The sequence below is a fragment of the Zophobas morio genome, unplaced genomic scaffold (genome assembly GCF_036711695.1).
Source record: "Zophobas morio isolate AGI-343-1 ecotype UQ-CSIRO unplaced genomic scaffold, CSIRO_AGI_Zmor_V1 ptg000362l, whole genome shotgun sequence".
NCBI classification, from domain to species: Eukaryota; Metazoa; Arthropoda; class Insecta; order Coleoptera; family Tenebrionidae; genus Zophobas; species Zophobas morio.
Genome location: NW_026972466.1, coordinates 86903 through 102785, shown reverse-complemented (window position 1 = coordinate 102785; position 15883 = coordinate 86903). Strand labels below are relative to the sequence as shown.

The following is a 15883-nucleotide window of genomic DNA, read 5'->3' as shown; positions in this document are numbered from 1 at the left end:
GCGTGTATAATGAGATTTTTAAAGCTGCCCATTAAAAAAAAGGTCACTGATTTAAAACCCGAATTTGGTATTTTTTACATTTCATCTTTAGATGTTCATAAACTTTTTTAAATATTTTTTTTTTAGTTTTTTTAACTATTTGTAATGTTACACTGTTTAAACTCTAAAATAAACTTTATTCGAATAACCTTTTTTGCTTTAGAGTTTTTAATAAAATTTTAATATATTACTAATTTTGATATTATAAAATTTCTATTCAAACTTTTCTTGCCAAACGATATTCGTTTATATAATTAGTTTATAATTTTCTGACTAAAGAAAGCCTTGGAAAATAAACTGTTTTATCCGCTTATTGTAGTACAAAAAAACTGTGCCTTTTTATATCCTATGGAAATATTATTCCCATTTTTTAATTTTTTTCAATGATAATAAATTATGGTATCCACTAACTTTCTCTCATTGCGATTTCTATAAAAAACTATCCGGTTTTTATATATTATTAATTTTTTAAAAGTTTATAATATAAAAATAAAAAAATGTAGTTACTAAGGGTTTCCTTTCGTTCGCATGTAATTCGGTTGCGTTTGCTTATTTATTTTATTTTTCCTACTTTTTTTGAGTGGCTTATTTTTCTGCTCACATCAAGCTTTTAAGTAATAGTACTATTAATGGTTTACTTTAACTTTTTAGTTTTGTATATTCTTTTATTTTCTTCTTAATTTTATACTTTTACACCATATTAATCATTTTTTGGTTATTTATTATATTAATTAGTATTCAACGCTTATTTCATTTATGAAAGAATAAAAAACATTCAAACTTCTATTCTATACTTCACCTAAATTTTTTCTAAAACTTGAGTTTTCATTGTATTTACTAGTTCTAAGAGTATTTGCATTATTAATTTTTCTGTATACAACTGCAAGTTGCTTATAAAAGTAATAATAATAATATTATATCAGACGGTACATCACTCTTTGGACAGTTCGAAGATCCAATCAGCTCTTTGATCTCCTTTTACGCGGTGGCTCTTGATCCGTCCATCGCTGCGGAGGCCGCCAAAGCCGTTTTAAGTAAATAGTATTCTCATCGAAGAATTAATTAAATACAATATAAATATTTATAAAAAAAATAAATAGAAAGTATTTGTGATAACAATACTTATTATAATAAATATAATAATAATAATATATAGTAGTAACTAAGGAAATAAAGAATAGTAAGTTTTGTTGAAAACTTTATATCATTAAAGATTATTTTTAACAATATAAAATTAGCGAGTATATATTTTATTTGATATATATAAGAAAATATTAATTTACAACTTTGCTACTAATTAAGCTTGTGCTTAATACAATTGTAAATTTTTGCTTATAAAATATTCAAGAAAGAATTGAACGTTTTTTGATACAAACTTAATAGTTCACCTTTTGAAATGGGAAAGCGAAGAGTTGAGCAATGATATTAACAATAATAATAACGATGAAGAACTGGAAAAAAGGCGGGAACTTTCAACTACTTGCTATAAGGCTGCTGTAGAGCAAACTGAGGCTCTTCTCTTTATCCTTTTATATACTTTTTTTTTAATAAGAAATTAAAAGTATGTATTATTTAATATATTTCTCTCTTTTTTGTTTATATTAACCTTTTTACTAAAAGTTATTATATAGTTTATATAAAAGTCAAAAAATATATATTTTTTCTAATAGTTTCTTATGCAAGAAAAAGAGAAGCGCATTAAAGGGATGATTGTCAGAATGATTGTCATGCAAAACCAAAAGTTAGAATTGAAATTAAAACATTTGAGTAAATTAAATATATTCTTCAAAGAAGAACTTAATAAGGTTTACTTTGTTATTATTATTATTATTAAAGAAAGTAGAAAATTCACTATTCTCCTTATAAAGATTGTAAATGTTGTTTCTTTAAAAAGACTTGTAAATAAAGTATAATTTAACTACAGCCTTCAGTTTCCTCGAAATATAATATATTATAGTTTTTACACGTATTTTAATAAAAATAATATAACTTTACTTTTTACTTATTAAAGTTTGTAAACGTTAAAGGGCTTCTTTATGTGTGTCATTATATTTTTCTGAAAAAACTTCTGTAGTATTACTTTAAAATTTCTTTCTCCACTGACTCAGTAATTTAATCATAAAATTTTCCACCCAACTTTTTTATCTTCCTTTAGTTCCCCTTTAATTTTTGTTAAATTAATGAAACATTACTTGATTAAAAAAAGCCCATGAAAGCCATGGCAGTAAAAAATAATTACTTCAAAGAAAATCCAATTTTGAAATTTGGCGAGCAATAATTGCGCACGCTCGACTGCCTGAAGTTCATATATTCAACGGGCATTGCATACTTTAACATAATTAATTTTATAATCTATAAAGCAACTATTTTAGAAAAAGCATAGAATCTGATTGGTAAGTTTGTGTGTCCGCATTCGCCCCGCCAACGCCAGTGCAAGGTGATAGCAAGCGGCATTATTAGCCTTATAGGGAACATTTCATTGACGGTTCTAATCAAGGTCATATCGAAGCCCCAATAACCTTTAAAGTTATGCATCTGGCAGTTCACATATACTGAAAAAAAATCTCTTCTAAGAACTCTGCTTGCTAGTGATTGGCGCATCAAACTTATTTGAATAGAAAACTTTTTTTTTTTGCAAAAATTCTACCGTGTGCGCTGCTGATTAATTTTATTATAAACCATAAAATTATTACTAAAGTTGGTTTACTAAAACCATTAATCTTTACTCGATGTCACAACTGCTTACTAAAAGAGTAATAAACTAGTTATAGTATATTTTTATTTACTATTATTTTAAAATATATTTTTTTAAGTTTTAAAAAAAAATAGAATATTTATAAAAAAAAATTATAAATTTATATTAGTGTAAGTAATTTTAAAAAGTCTAAACTTTTAATTTTGCTGTTAATAGGTAGATAAAATTATTTTATAGAAAAGAATTCGAAAGTAAATTTGGGCAGAAAATTATAAGTTAAAAAAATAATTTAATTTCTCCTTTGTATTTTTGCTTCGAAATTTGTTTTAGCCACTCACTAGACAATTTTTTTTTTATAGGGATTTACTTTTATATATAGTTGGTAAGAAACGTTTAATTATTTTTATACTGTAATATTTAGAATTTTGAGTTTTGAGAATGAACTTATACAAAAGAAATTTTTATTTTGCAAAAAATATTCTTTATTCTCTCGTCTATAGTCAAGTTATACAAAATTTACCAATTTTTAATTTTTGGAGCTTAAAGAAAAATTATTGAACTTTTAAATCATTAATCTAACATTTTCTCATAAAACTCTTTAATTATATATTGGTTGAATTGGAGTTCATTTTTTATTATATAATGAAAGTACAAAAGATTTTTTCTCGTAACATTTTAAAAGCAATTTTCTTCTATAATTAATAACTCCCTAATAACTTTTTTCTCGTTCGACTTTAATAACTTTTATAAGCTTACAGTAATATTTAAATTTCTTTTAGAACATGGTGAATATTTTTAAGATTATTTAGTCGTTAACTTTTATTGTTAAATAAAAATTATACTAAAAATATAAAAGAAAAACAGTTTTTACTTTGTCATAGTGAAATTACTATTTGTAAATGCAGTTTTTATTACTTTAATATCGTAAAATTTAGATTTATCTATTTTATAAATCTGTATAACTTATTAATATATTATTATAGTAACAATAGAAATTTTTAAATTTATATAATTTTTTAGCTCACTATTTTTTTCTATTTACATTTTTTCTATATTATCTGAACGTTTAGATGAATATGCTTTGACGTTAAGAACTTTTAATATAAGTTTTTATATTTTCATATGAATTTATTTCATAACAGATTCTTTTGAAGCTGAATGGTGCTGAGCAGAACCTGACTTTGAATCCTTAATAAAGCAATACGCTCTTTTTCATATTAAATGTTTTAATTAATAGTCCTCCGCTAAAGACATGGGTGTTTACAAACTATTACTAGTTGATAATAGTTTTAATAATTATTCCATTGCCTACTTTAAAAAATACTTTAAGGCAACTGAAACTATAATAATAGTTGATTTAATTATGCTTCTAGACCTTTCATTAATGTTTTATCAGAAAAAAGCTTCTAAAAAAATGAGATTATACACTACTGGCAACATCAAAAATAGTTAACCTATTAAAAAGATTTTCCATTTTTTAAGGTTTACGAAAACTTAGTAACATTGCTAATTTAGATTTAAATAAGCTTATAATAACAGAGCGAGTATATGTATCACCCTGAGAAATAATATATGTGCTGTGAATCCATGTTACTTTGCTTACAATATAAGTACCAAGATCGAAGTCTTATACCTCAATTCTTGCATGCGGCGCATTTTGGAACTACAAGCTTCCTTTAAGTCTAGTCAAGTCACGCAACATAATCTAAAATCCTGCAAAACAAAGAAAAAGCAAAATGGTCCCCGAGCATTATTACTTTTATACTGTAATTATTTATGTTTTATTATTAATAATAAAACTTGGTTTAACATGGCGCTTTCTTTGTCAATCGTTTACAGTTTTTGAAGACCGGTCTATAGGCTGCAAGGGTCGTAAAGCTAGAATAGTAATTGTTCTGGTTTTTAGGACTAAAGCTGAAAGAAATTTAAAAATATTAGCATATAAAAGCACATTTGCTTCAACGTTTGTCAGTTGCATAAATTTTTAATTGTTGGGTACGTGCATTTCCAGTTTAATGAGCTCTAATAAAAAGTTACGGATGAATGCAAATTCATTGAAATGTTGGATTTGAAAGTTGCGCAAAGATAGTCTGTAGGAGCTAATTCGATTTTGAATGACAGTTATTAATATGCGCGCGCGCAAGAAAAACGTAGTGCACCCCCTCCAGCAATTATTAATAATTGAGGCGGTATAGTTTAACCATAAACTACGCCAAGCGAACTAATAATTTCTAGTCGAACTATTTACCTTTTAATTAAAACTTAAACAGCACTTTTACTTGTTCCAACTTTTGTTAGAGCAACTAAATATAATCAAATTGACAGTTTACTATGTTGTCTTAGCTTGCGTTTATTTTTAGTTAAGCTTAATTTTTGTCTTTATTACGGAAAGAAAGTTTATTACTAATGCAGATTAAAATTACCACTTTTAACTAAAACTCCGCAAACCGCATATTTTTTACCGCAAAATAAAATTTATTATAAAAATTGATTCAAAATAACAATTTTAAGGATATTATCAAACTGAGCTGAAAAATGCCAACCATAAAAAGAGCAGTATAAATCATTTTTTTAAAGTCTATAAATTCCTTTTTTATCTGTAAAATCTGCTCTTTGACGTCGTGTCGATAAATCTCTTCCTGCAAATGTGGAGGCTCTACAGTTCGGTTCAATGATTCATTATTCCTAAAATCTTTAAAACGAAACAAAAATTCATTAGCAATAAGTTATACTCAAGTAAGAAATAAAATATATATTTTAACCAAAAGAATCTTCGACGGAAGGAGAATCTTTTCTTGCGTCTCCAGCGGCCACTCCGTTACTTGTTTGTGTGTAAATGATACCTCAAAAAAAAAAAATTTACGAGCCGTCATAAAAAGCGACAAAACTTTTACTGGCAACCTTTAAATTCAAATTGAAATTGATCAAAATTATCATCCCAACGCCTTTCACTGCATGAAAACAAAAAGATTTAATATAAAATATAAAGTTGAGCCAACAAAGGCAATCTCTGAGATAGTAAAAATATATAGTAACAGCTTACTGTGTAGTTTCTTAGTAAAATACAGATAAAAACATATTTAAACATTTTAATAGTATTTAAACAAAGCATAAAAAATTATACTTTATATAGTTATATATATAAATTCCGTCTCGAAAAGTGAAATAAAGAGGGCCAATAGAAGCGTCCTGAGAAGCCTTTACAGAAGCGATGGTTTCGGAGGCTTTAGAAAAGTTGGACTCTTGCAGATACTGAAAAACTTCTTTCCAAACTCTATGTTGTTATTTCTAATTTTTATTTTAATACACAAAAATTATAAACAAAAAATCACTATAAAAAATAACTTTAGTTTCAATTAATATTTTTGCAAAATGCTTTACAAGAAAAATTCAAACCAAAAAATCTTCTTTCATTTGTTATTTAAGTATTTTTTGATATGAAGCTGTTCAAAAGAAATGAAGACATAAAACTATCATTTTTTATTTCCTTTATTTATTTTAAACTTTAAAATTTTTATTTTTTATTACTTAAAAATTTAACTTAATTACGAATATATAATTAATAAAGAAAAGTGTACAACAACTCCACAGTTTTATCATTTTTAAAAAAAAATTTCCAAAACGTACAAAGAAAGAATTTCGGTAACAATAGCATTTGCACGTGGTTACAAAGACGAGGACAAGATATTATACGAATTAGAAAAAAAATTAGTATTACTAGGCAAATGCAGTTTCTGAAATACCTTTACAGCGTTGATAAAGGTTATTAGTTATAAAAAACTATAAATATAAAACAAACAGCATGTACGTATAATAGTTGAGTACTTTGATAAATAAAGATAATATTTATTATATGAAAGGCTACAAAAATAAAGTTATGATATAATTTCAAACTTTTCATCATAAATATAAATTATTTACTACTTATCAAACTAGAGTCATTAGAAAACGCTAAAAGTACATCATGATTATAAATTATTTACTACTTATTAAACAAGTCATTAGAAAACACTAAAAATGTGGTAAAAAGTTAGTAAAAAATATAAACATTAAGCACTATTTATACCATAAAACTTTACAAAACGCTATTAGAATATAACAAGTTTTTAACATGAAAGAAAGATTCAAACTTCTCTGAATCGTTAGTGGCAAGAAAGCTATCAGAAACATAAAGCCTTGTTAACGCTTTCTGAGGAGTTTCACTATCGACACTCCAGAGCACTTTTCTACACTGTAACATTATAATGTTAGTTGTTTGCTTTGATACTCCCTACTATACTGGAAAACTTATAAAAACCTTCACAATCAACCAAAAGAACAATAAATAATATACCTTATTATTTTTAGTACGTTTACAAAGTGCGACTACTAAGATACTACATTATTTTTATAAAATAAAATAACAATAAATATACTCCTTTAAATATAAAAGAAATTTTTATATAACATAAAAAAAGATACTATTAAAAAATTATTAATATTAATTTGTACATAAAAAAATAAAATTGAGCAAAAGTTAAAAAAGAAATAAATTATCAATTTTTATAAAGAACAAAAATCAGGAAACATTTTGGTATATTAAATAATGATAATATAGAAATGAATCGAAAAAGAAGTGCAATTAATATATTATTTTTAGAAAATATCCTAAACTTGAAAATATAAAAAGAAGGTATATAATAAAGTAATAAAAAAGGTAAACAGTGAAAAGCAAACAAAAACATAAAATAAAACTTTATATAAAAAAATTTGAGGAATATTAAAAATATAACAATAAACAAAAGGCTTTAATTATGCTTAGTATTATTATATATTAATAGTGCGTCTTACTTTGTTGTTCTGGTCTATTATATCCACTTGTTTATCCCAAACACCTGATAATATATATAAGAAATAATAATAAAGCGTGAAGTGCAATTAAAATATACTTATACATATTATATATATAAAACGAAATAATAATAAAAATAATAAAAACATAAGGAAAAAACAATATCGTAATAATAAAGATGAACCAAGATTATATTATGCAACGATACAAACGTATATATAACACTATTGGTTATTATTTACAAGCAATCATTAAAAACGAGGTAAAACGATATGTCTTACATAATAATTAATTGTATTAAGTCAACAATATAGTGATAAGGGGAAGTACCTTGTATTACGTAAAGAGTGTCTCCCCTATCCGACTTGAGTTTCCCGACAACAGAATTGTATTCGCTTGTTGTCTCCGTAGACTTTTATCATTAAATAAATGCAGCATAAAATGGCGATATTTAGAAAGTAAATAAAACAATTGCAATTTTTTTAGTAGTCAATAAAGTTATCATAGCTTAATAATTAAATTTATCATTAGAAAAATTATGAGAAAAACGTAACCAGTAACAAAATTATAGTAAATAAAGTTGCAAAGTAAAATAATATTCTTTGAAAAAAATTAAAATTAAAAATTGATAATCATAAATAAGACATTTTTTTTCAAAAAGTGAATACACCACAGTAAAATCAAAAATTATTTAGTTAGCACGAAATATTACTAACTTTCAGCATACATAAAAACCTTGTAATAAAGAAAATATTATTTACTACAATTCATAAATAAATAAGAAATAAAATTATTATAAAATTTTTTTAATGAAATAATATTAAGATGACAGTTTAAAAATATAAAATTGAGGATATTAAAGTAATAAAAGTTATATATAATGAAATTTATAGATATTTATAAACTATCAATACTTCGCATATAATGGAAAGAATAAAAAAATTTACTTTCAGCTTAAAATCCAGTTCCACGTGGTACCCGTTATTTTTGCACGTGATCCCACAGAGACCCACTAATTCTTGCGTGTAATGACCCCGTAATAGCCCCTTCATAATAAAAATAATCCTTTATTTACCATTTTTCTGTAATAATTCAGAAACCCAGTAAAAGAATTATGTAATTCTAATGAACTTCTTTAATATAGCTACAATCGGCTTTTATAAAATGTAAAAAAATATGTTCTAACCCTTGATAATTTATTTTTTAGTCAGCTTATGTCCTACTTAAAAAAAGATAGGTTGATTAGAAAATAATTGTAATTGTTATATGCTTTCTTTAATACAAATTTATTAATCTTTACTCAACTTTAATGCACATATCCGGAAAAGTAATGACGTAATCTTCATTAAATCGCACGAACCGGACGTTGAGTTGTCCAGCAAGTTCAAGAGTAATAAAGTTGCCTACAAAAATTATTAGTGAGTTAAAAAATAAGATTTGAAAGTATATATTAAAAAAAAGAAAATATATCTTCAAGTTGCTTAGTTATAAAAACCTGAAAAGGGGGCTCTACCAGTTAAATTGCCATTTACAAAAAAGCCGTGCTTCCTATTGGACAAAAACCATGCGCTCGTAGATGGCGATGATGAAAGCTTTTATCAATTTTTTATTACAAAATATAAAAAAGATCAAAGGTATATAACAATGAAACTTTTATCATACTGCACTAAAAATGCAATGTAAATTATCTCGATCTGACTTTCATATAAAAAAGTTTTTTTATTATATAGAAAAAAAGTTATATTGACTATTTCCAGAGAAAATAATAATAAAAACTTTATATAACTAAATTATTAATATTAGAAACTTTAATTATCCTTAATATATAATAAACAAAAGTAAAAAGTAAATCAATAAACCTGTTCAGCAACGAAATGGGTTTTTGTCTGGTCAGGATGGCTGAAGACGCAGCGGTACAGCTCTCCCGTAATCGGTATCAACGGGGAGGCAACGCCGTCTAGTATGAAAACAATTATACAAAAGAAATATATGATATATATATATATATATATAATTTGATAAAAAGTGAACTACTATATGCTATCACAATATCAAAATATGTTAATATAAAAAAGCTCTTACCTGTAAAAATAAAAAAGAATCAAGGCAACTTATAATTAAAAATTCTACAATAAATAAAACGGTACCAATAACTTTTTATATAAAGGTAAAAAAAAATAATAATAAAAAGAAAACAAAAATAGATGATAATTAGTATATATGAAATATAAAAAAACATTTTGACTTAAAGTAAAGCCCCGAGAAAAACCAGCTTGTAACTTTTATCACGCGTTGTAACGAGTCAACATCTTGAGCAGCGCTTATTAAAATAAAGTAAATAATCCAATAAGAATAGACATAAAAATTCAAAGAAAAATTACAGGCTAAGAATATCAACGTGATAATAAAAGTCGCTAATGCGTTCCAACAAAGAGCGAGGCTCATAAATGAAAGATGGCAAACGGTCAATGCTAATAAAGTCTCCGGGAGAAAGCTGAGATATAATAATAATAATAATAGTAATAGTAATAATAATAATAACAATAAACTACTTCTCTTAGACAATCCCATATTTCTTTTCTTTTCTGATCGTCCAACGTATCTATAAAAAATTATTGTAAATCTCATTTTTAGAGAAACATAAGCAGACAATATAAATAAAGTTAGTAATTCCTTATAAAAGTATATATCAATGTGTAGATATTAACCAGTAATACACCCAGGATCGGTAATCGAAAGGTTCCTTGGCTAAACATAATAATAACAAATAATAAATATTTATCTATTTTAAAAAAAATATTAATAGTGGTTTAAAAATCAACTAGTGACAAATAGTTACCTTATTTACACTATACAAAAATAAGAATAACAAAAAATACAAATTTGTATTTACTCGAGCAGAAATAAAAAATGGTGATGATAACAGAAAAACATAGAAAAACAGTTCAAGAAAAACAAAATAATATAAAGTATAGCATCGAGGTGAGATAAAAATCTTTTCAGCTACTAAAAATTTAAAACCACAAGAGTGCACGTGACATGAACTCTCCGCAAAGCTAACAGACATGCGAGATATCATAAAGTATTAATTTCAATAATAGTTATGAATATAAGGTAATGTTTATAAAAAAAAATGACTACGTTATTTAAATAACAGCTTCATGGATATTATACGTCACAATGAAAATATAGCTTCTAAAAAATATGATAAAATAAGATAGCGTCTCTTTTAAAAAAAAAACATTGAACACTGAAAAACAAGAATATATCATTTCATCGCATTATTACTGAGAAGTTATCAAAAAACCTCCAATAAAAGTGTAAAGTGCAATCGCTTTCTATACAAACTTTTAATAAACCAATTGAAATAAAGGGGGTATAATTTGGTAGTAGAAATTGTACTTCATCTTTTTCAATATACAAAGTCATCAAAACTTCATTATCAGAATCGGACAGCTCCACGGATATTTCATTTTCAGAGTCTTCGGTAAGAATACACTCTAAAAAAAGGGTTAGCCAATATTGTTATTCCTTTACTTGATCATTCTTACAAATACTATTATTGATATTTTTATTTATGGGTTAAAATGTGTTAAATTATTTGCTTTTCTGTCGCTGTAAGGATTAGTAAAATTCTCATGATATTAAGGCGTGGTTTCATATAATAAAAAACTTAAAAAAAGAAAACAAAAGCGTGGCTTGTAGTAAAAAGTGTCCCCAAAGACAGTAGCTTGAATGCGTTTCATGTCTTTAATGATGCAAGCAACGAGGGTTACTACCCGGCTACTGGTTTATGATAGCAAATTCGGATTAGGTGTTTACCAGTAATATTTTCATGGCTGCCGAAGTCTACAGAAACTGCTCCTTCGCAAACTTTTTTAATGGCTTTGATCCATAATTGTCCTTCAGTAGCCTAAACGTTTTAAAAAAAAGCAGACTTTATAGTTTATTGCTAGCAGTAACATAGATCATGGAAATAAAACATAAATATAAACCGTAACCATATTAATCAAGGCTAGCTTATATGTAAGGGTGGAAAGCACTAAAACTCATAACTGAGTTAGTTATATAAAACTTGTAAGTAAAAAACAACTACATGGTAACAGCAAAAAAAAGTACACAACAAATAAGTAGTTGTCAAACTAAGTGCTTTTACATGTGTCTAGTGACTTTTAAAAAAGAAGAAAGGTATTTAATAAGTGTAGACTGGTAAATATGATTAAATATTTATAGACTTATAAACATAAATTTAATATAAAGTTTCTTATATCAATAAAGAATTCGTGCTAATGCGTAGCTACTTTGAAACGAGAGTTAAAAAATAAATAGAAGCGCACTTTCTTGTAATCAAAAAAATATTAAGAAAATGTATAGTGAAGTCTAAAATAAGCAAAACACTGTTGCTAAAAACAGAGCAGTTCCTTTTTAATTGTGCCCCGTCTCGCTCGTAGTATAAAATCTCAAAACTAATATTTATTAGCGGAAAGAGAAAGAGCATATATCCATTAACATATTCATCACGGCTAACGCTACTAATTTGTCGTAAAGCTCCAGATAAAAACCACCTTCTTATACTTTTCATAAACATAGAACTTATGCCTCCTATAATATACTAACCTTATTATATATCACTTGTTATAAATAAATAAAGAAAGAAATGTGTATAGATAATTAACTATCTTTTCAAAATATAAAGAAATTAAACAAGGATTCATGATATATAATAAATATAAGAGAAACATATACATTTAGAGCCCGTATAACAAGGTAGTCATCATTAATGGGAAGAGAATTCTGCACGCGCTTCGTGGCATATATAGACTTCCCTTTAGTTGAAGCCACAGTCAGAAAATAATTGTGTATAAAACAGTTATAAACCAATTTTTAGGAGTTAAAAATTTAAAAAGCTAATATTTAAATGAATAAACTATTTTTTTACAAAGTCTATAATATTTACAATATTAATTCGTTTACTAGTCTTTAAATTGTGTAAATTATTATTCTCAAGTACTTCAATAATAACTGATACATAAAGTGCTTATTATATTAAAATTTTAATTAATACAGGTTAGAAAAAATATTATTGGATGCTCTTCTTATATGTGTCTTACAATTTCACTTCTATTCATTGTTTATACTTTACACTCGAATGTTATAAATTCTATAAAAGATAAACAGTAAGTGTTTACCTTGCGGATGATAAATTTTAAAACAAAATCCATCTTTTTTGGATCTTCGCATAACAACTTCACAGCCTTTTGGTAAAATTTATAAAGAAAAATAATTTTTTTTTTATAAAAAATAGCTTAATGAAAGCAAAAAATCATGCTCTTAAAGTTTTTTTCAAGATTCACCAGCTGTATAAGTTTTTAAATAATTATTTGAAAACTTCAGATGATTTATATATAGACAATAATAATAACAGATTAACAGAAATATATTCACGACGAATAAAATTATTTATGAAAACTTATTATTATGAGAATATGTCTATTTACTTGTAAGCATATCAAATACTAATTAATTTTTGTTTATTTATAATTCATCCCAAAAAAATCATAGTATTCTCTTACCTTTTAGTAGAACTGAACCGACCCATTGTTCCTGTAGGATAGTAGTATTTATTCAATAATACAAACTAAAAAGAATAAACTAAACTTTAAAGAAAAAAGAATTCTTACTAAAAAAGTTTAATAGTGAAAGAAATATTAAAAAAACGAAAACTAATAAAAATCGCTAAAAAGGATAAATACATCAATAAAATATAATTGTTTAGTATGTCTTATAATGTAAAGAAGAATTAGAAGCTTTTAAACTCTTTCGAGGCTATTATTAATTAAGAAGTTACTACCGAATTTGCTTTTTTACGAAAGTAGTTTAGCGTCGACGGCTGCAATACAAAATAGCGGTCGTGCCATTTCTTAAAAAAGTCTCGAATTTTTTAGAGTACCGCTTAATATGGCGCCTGTTATTTTAAAAATATTTTTTAGTTTTTTCTTGAGTTAAAAAGTGGTATTATTTTTAATTTTATAAAAAATGTCGAGCTATATCCTTTTCTTAAAAAAATTATTAATAATATATTTTGGCTAATGAAACGTGTCCCAATAAGTACTGTTTGTGTAATTCCCATTTTGCAAAGACCAGATAATACTTACAAATTAAATGCATATAAATAAATAAAGTAAGCGTAATATACTTCTATAGTTAAAAGTTAGGGTGTTGTATAATATATAACTTATCTCAAATAGTAAAAGTATAACAATAAAAAACACTTGTTCCTTAAATAGATAATTTATTTACCTTGACAGCAACTATACAATAAATATTTTAAGCGTTATTAAAGTAACGTGCAAAAACATATAAAAAAGTTTCCAAGTAGCCCAAGAAATAGAATTCGTATAAAAAAAATTATGATAAACTTTAAAAGAATTACCTTCACCCACACGTGTTGGTACGTAAACGTATTTTTCATGTACAGAAGATTTGCCCTGTTTTTACCGTAGTTCAAGATTACAATTATTCAATAAATATATAGGCACAGTCAACAAATAAGTAAAAATAGAACTATTCCCAACAACGAAAATTAAAAAGGGCAAATAAAGAAAAAAATTAAAAATTAAAAAAAAATCGAATTTACTGTGCGTGTATGAAATCTTTTCATAAAGTAACCAAAATTAACCTCCGTACTTCTAATATATAAATACTTTTTGGTAAGATTAGTGGACATTAATTTAAAAAAAGCGTCTGACACATTTTAAATTTTTTAATAAGTTTTTATTATTTTTTTACGGTGTTAACTCGTTAATTACGGGAAATAATTACAAAGTTCTTACCTTTAATCTTTTATAGCTACAAAATGTTTCTTCATAATCTTTGATATAAAAAAATACAAAAAGACTTACTCTTAACAAAGTGCAAGCAATCAAGAATGCACACTCGACCTTCTTTTTCGGTCTAAAGCGGGTAGAACTAATTTCTTCCCTCCGCTGGATGACCGCAACTTGGAGGTTTAAATCTATTTTGTAATTAAATAGTTTTGTTTTTATTAAAATGTGATGCAAGGAAGGCTGTAAAATTAATGTAAATTGTCAATATTTATATCTTTAAAAATGGTGTCTATTTTTTAAAATATATTTTTATTAATTTGCTTTAAGTTTTCCACGTATAGCGTTGGTATAGTTAGATGTGAGTTTTTATAAATTTAGAAAAAACCAGACTAAGCTTATTTATATGGTTTATAAGGTTAGTAGTATAATAGCGTAAAACGCGCCTAGGGGAGTGGCGCGGAAATATATATAGTACTAGTACATAACACTATTTAGTACCTGCTGCTATTAAACAACACTAAAGCGTCGCTCTAGTAACAAGTACATATACAGATGCAATAGTACAAGTTTAATTACATATGCAGCCTCGTAACAAGGCACTAGTATTATTTAAACACCACTCATCCTGCAGTTCTTGCTCCATAGGTTGTTTGTCTTAGCTATTTTCCTTCAAAGAAGTAGTGTACTGCACGACTTAGCTGTTTTCATTAACTGTTTATATATTCCAAGCTCTTTCTAAGCAAATTAGATTTAAAACCGCTTCGAGAGACAGTGCTTTACTCACTTTCGTTATCCGGGTGTTTGCGTGAAGCTAGTAAATAAATTTTTTTGCTTCTTTTATACTTCCACATCATTAAATTGTTGGATATTAGCGTTTGAGGTGTCTTTAAAGTTTGAGCTTGGGCCCAGCGCTAATATAAACGCGCGACCACACTCGACTCGCTTAACCTACTAAAATATCTGTCAATATATTAAATTTTACTTTGACTGGTTATAAGTATAGCATTATTTTTATTATTAAAACTAAAACAAAGTATTAGCACACGGGGTAAACAGAGGTGCAACAATGCTAGTGCTTTTTTAACACCGCAGCTTCGCTAACTTATATCTTTAAAAAGTGTAATTGCGATAAGTATTAAAGATCTTACTCAAGGCCATGGATTCGTTTACCGACCACGACCCTCTTTCTCGGTATAGGTTGGCCGCATATTTAACCTTTGACCCCTAAACTTTGATTTCCCTGTACGCAAAGTTGGTGAAGTTGGGGTCATGTTTATACAATTTTTTTGTTTGGTTCTTGAGCTTGTAGAACAGATGAATAATATATTGGATTTTTTATTGTTTTTTTTAACGAGGTAGTTAATGTTTGTCATGTCTACGTTAATGTCCGTTTCTCATATAACTATACTTTTAAAAAAACACTAAGAAATATAATTTTCTAATCTTATTATATGGGGGGGGGGGGAAATAAACTTTACGCAAAATCGTAAT

At 26.1% G+C, this 15883-nt stretch overlaps 1 protein-coding gene and 1 long non-coding RNA gene across 2 annotated transcripts; one reads left to right on the top strand and one right to left on the bottom strand.

The window, feature by feature from the left end:
* On the top strand, positions 1–1534 carry LOC135120258 (uncharacterized). The gene is made up of 3 exons (XR_010278551.1): positions 1–67; positions 963–1073; positions 1423–1534. It is a non-coding gene; the product is annotated as an uncharacterized LOC135120258 (long non-coding RNA).
* Positions 1535–2274: 740 nt separating this feature from the next.
* LOC135120267 (oxysterol-binding protein-related protein 5-like) lies at positions 2275–14546 on the bottom strand. Its single transcript, XM_064044569.1, has 25 exons — positions 14468–14546; positions 14203–14254; positions 13999–14053; positions 13417–13530; positions 13139–13169; positions 12755–12820; positions 12312–12391; positions 11388–11478; positions 10968–11065; positions 10274–10313; positions 10118–10167; positions 9947–10059; positions 9803–9885; positions 9425–9522; positions 9061–9157; positions 8871–8968; positions 8513–8611; positions 7896–7977; positions 7565–7608; positions 6865–6965; positions 5859–6008; positions 5636–5685; positions 5497–5577; positions 5278–5426; positions 2275–2367 (listed from the first exon to the last, which is right to left on the bottom strand). Exons 6-25 carry the CDS (start codon positions 12804–12806, stop codon positions 2275–2277), a joined length of 1749 nt encoding a protein of 582 aa, XP_063900639.1. The 5' UTR covers positions 12807–12820; positions 13139–13169; positions 13417–13530; positions 13999–14053; positions 14203–14254; positions 14468–14546.
* Positions 14547–15883: the final 1337 nt, after the last annotated feature.

What these genes read in the sequence shown, in the direction of transcription:
- LOC135120267 (XM_064044569.1), bottom strand. Translation starts at nt 12,806, where the DNA reads ATGCGAAGATCCAAAAAAGATGGATTTTGTTTTAAAATTTATCATCCG. An exon ending in CAGCCATGAAAATATTACTG is followed by an intron (nt 11,066 to 11,387) that starts GTAAACACCTAA and finishes CCCTTTTTTTAG; the next exon opens with AGTGTATTCTTACCGAAGAC. An exon ending in TGGTAGAGCCCCCTTTTCAG is followed by an intron (nt 8,969 to 9,060) that starts GTTTTTATAACT and finishes TAATTTTTGTAG; the next exon opens with GCAACTTTATTACTCTTGAA.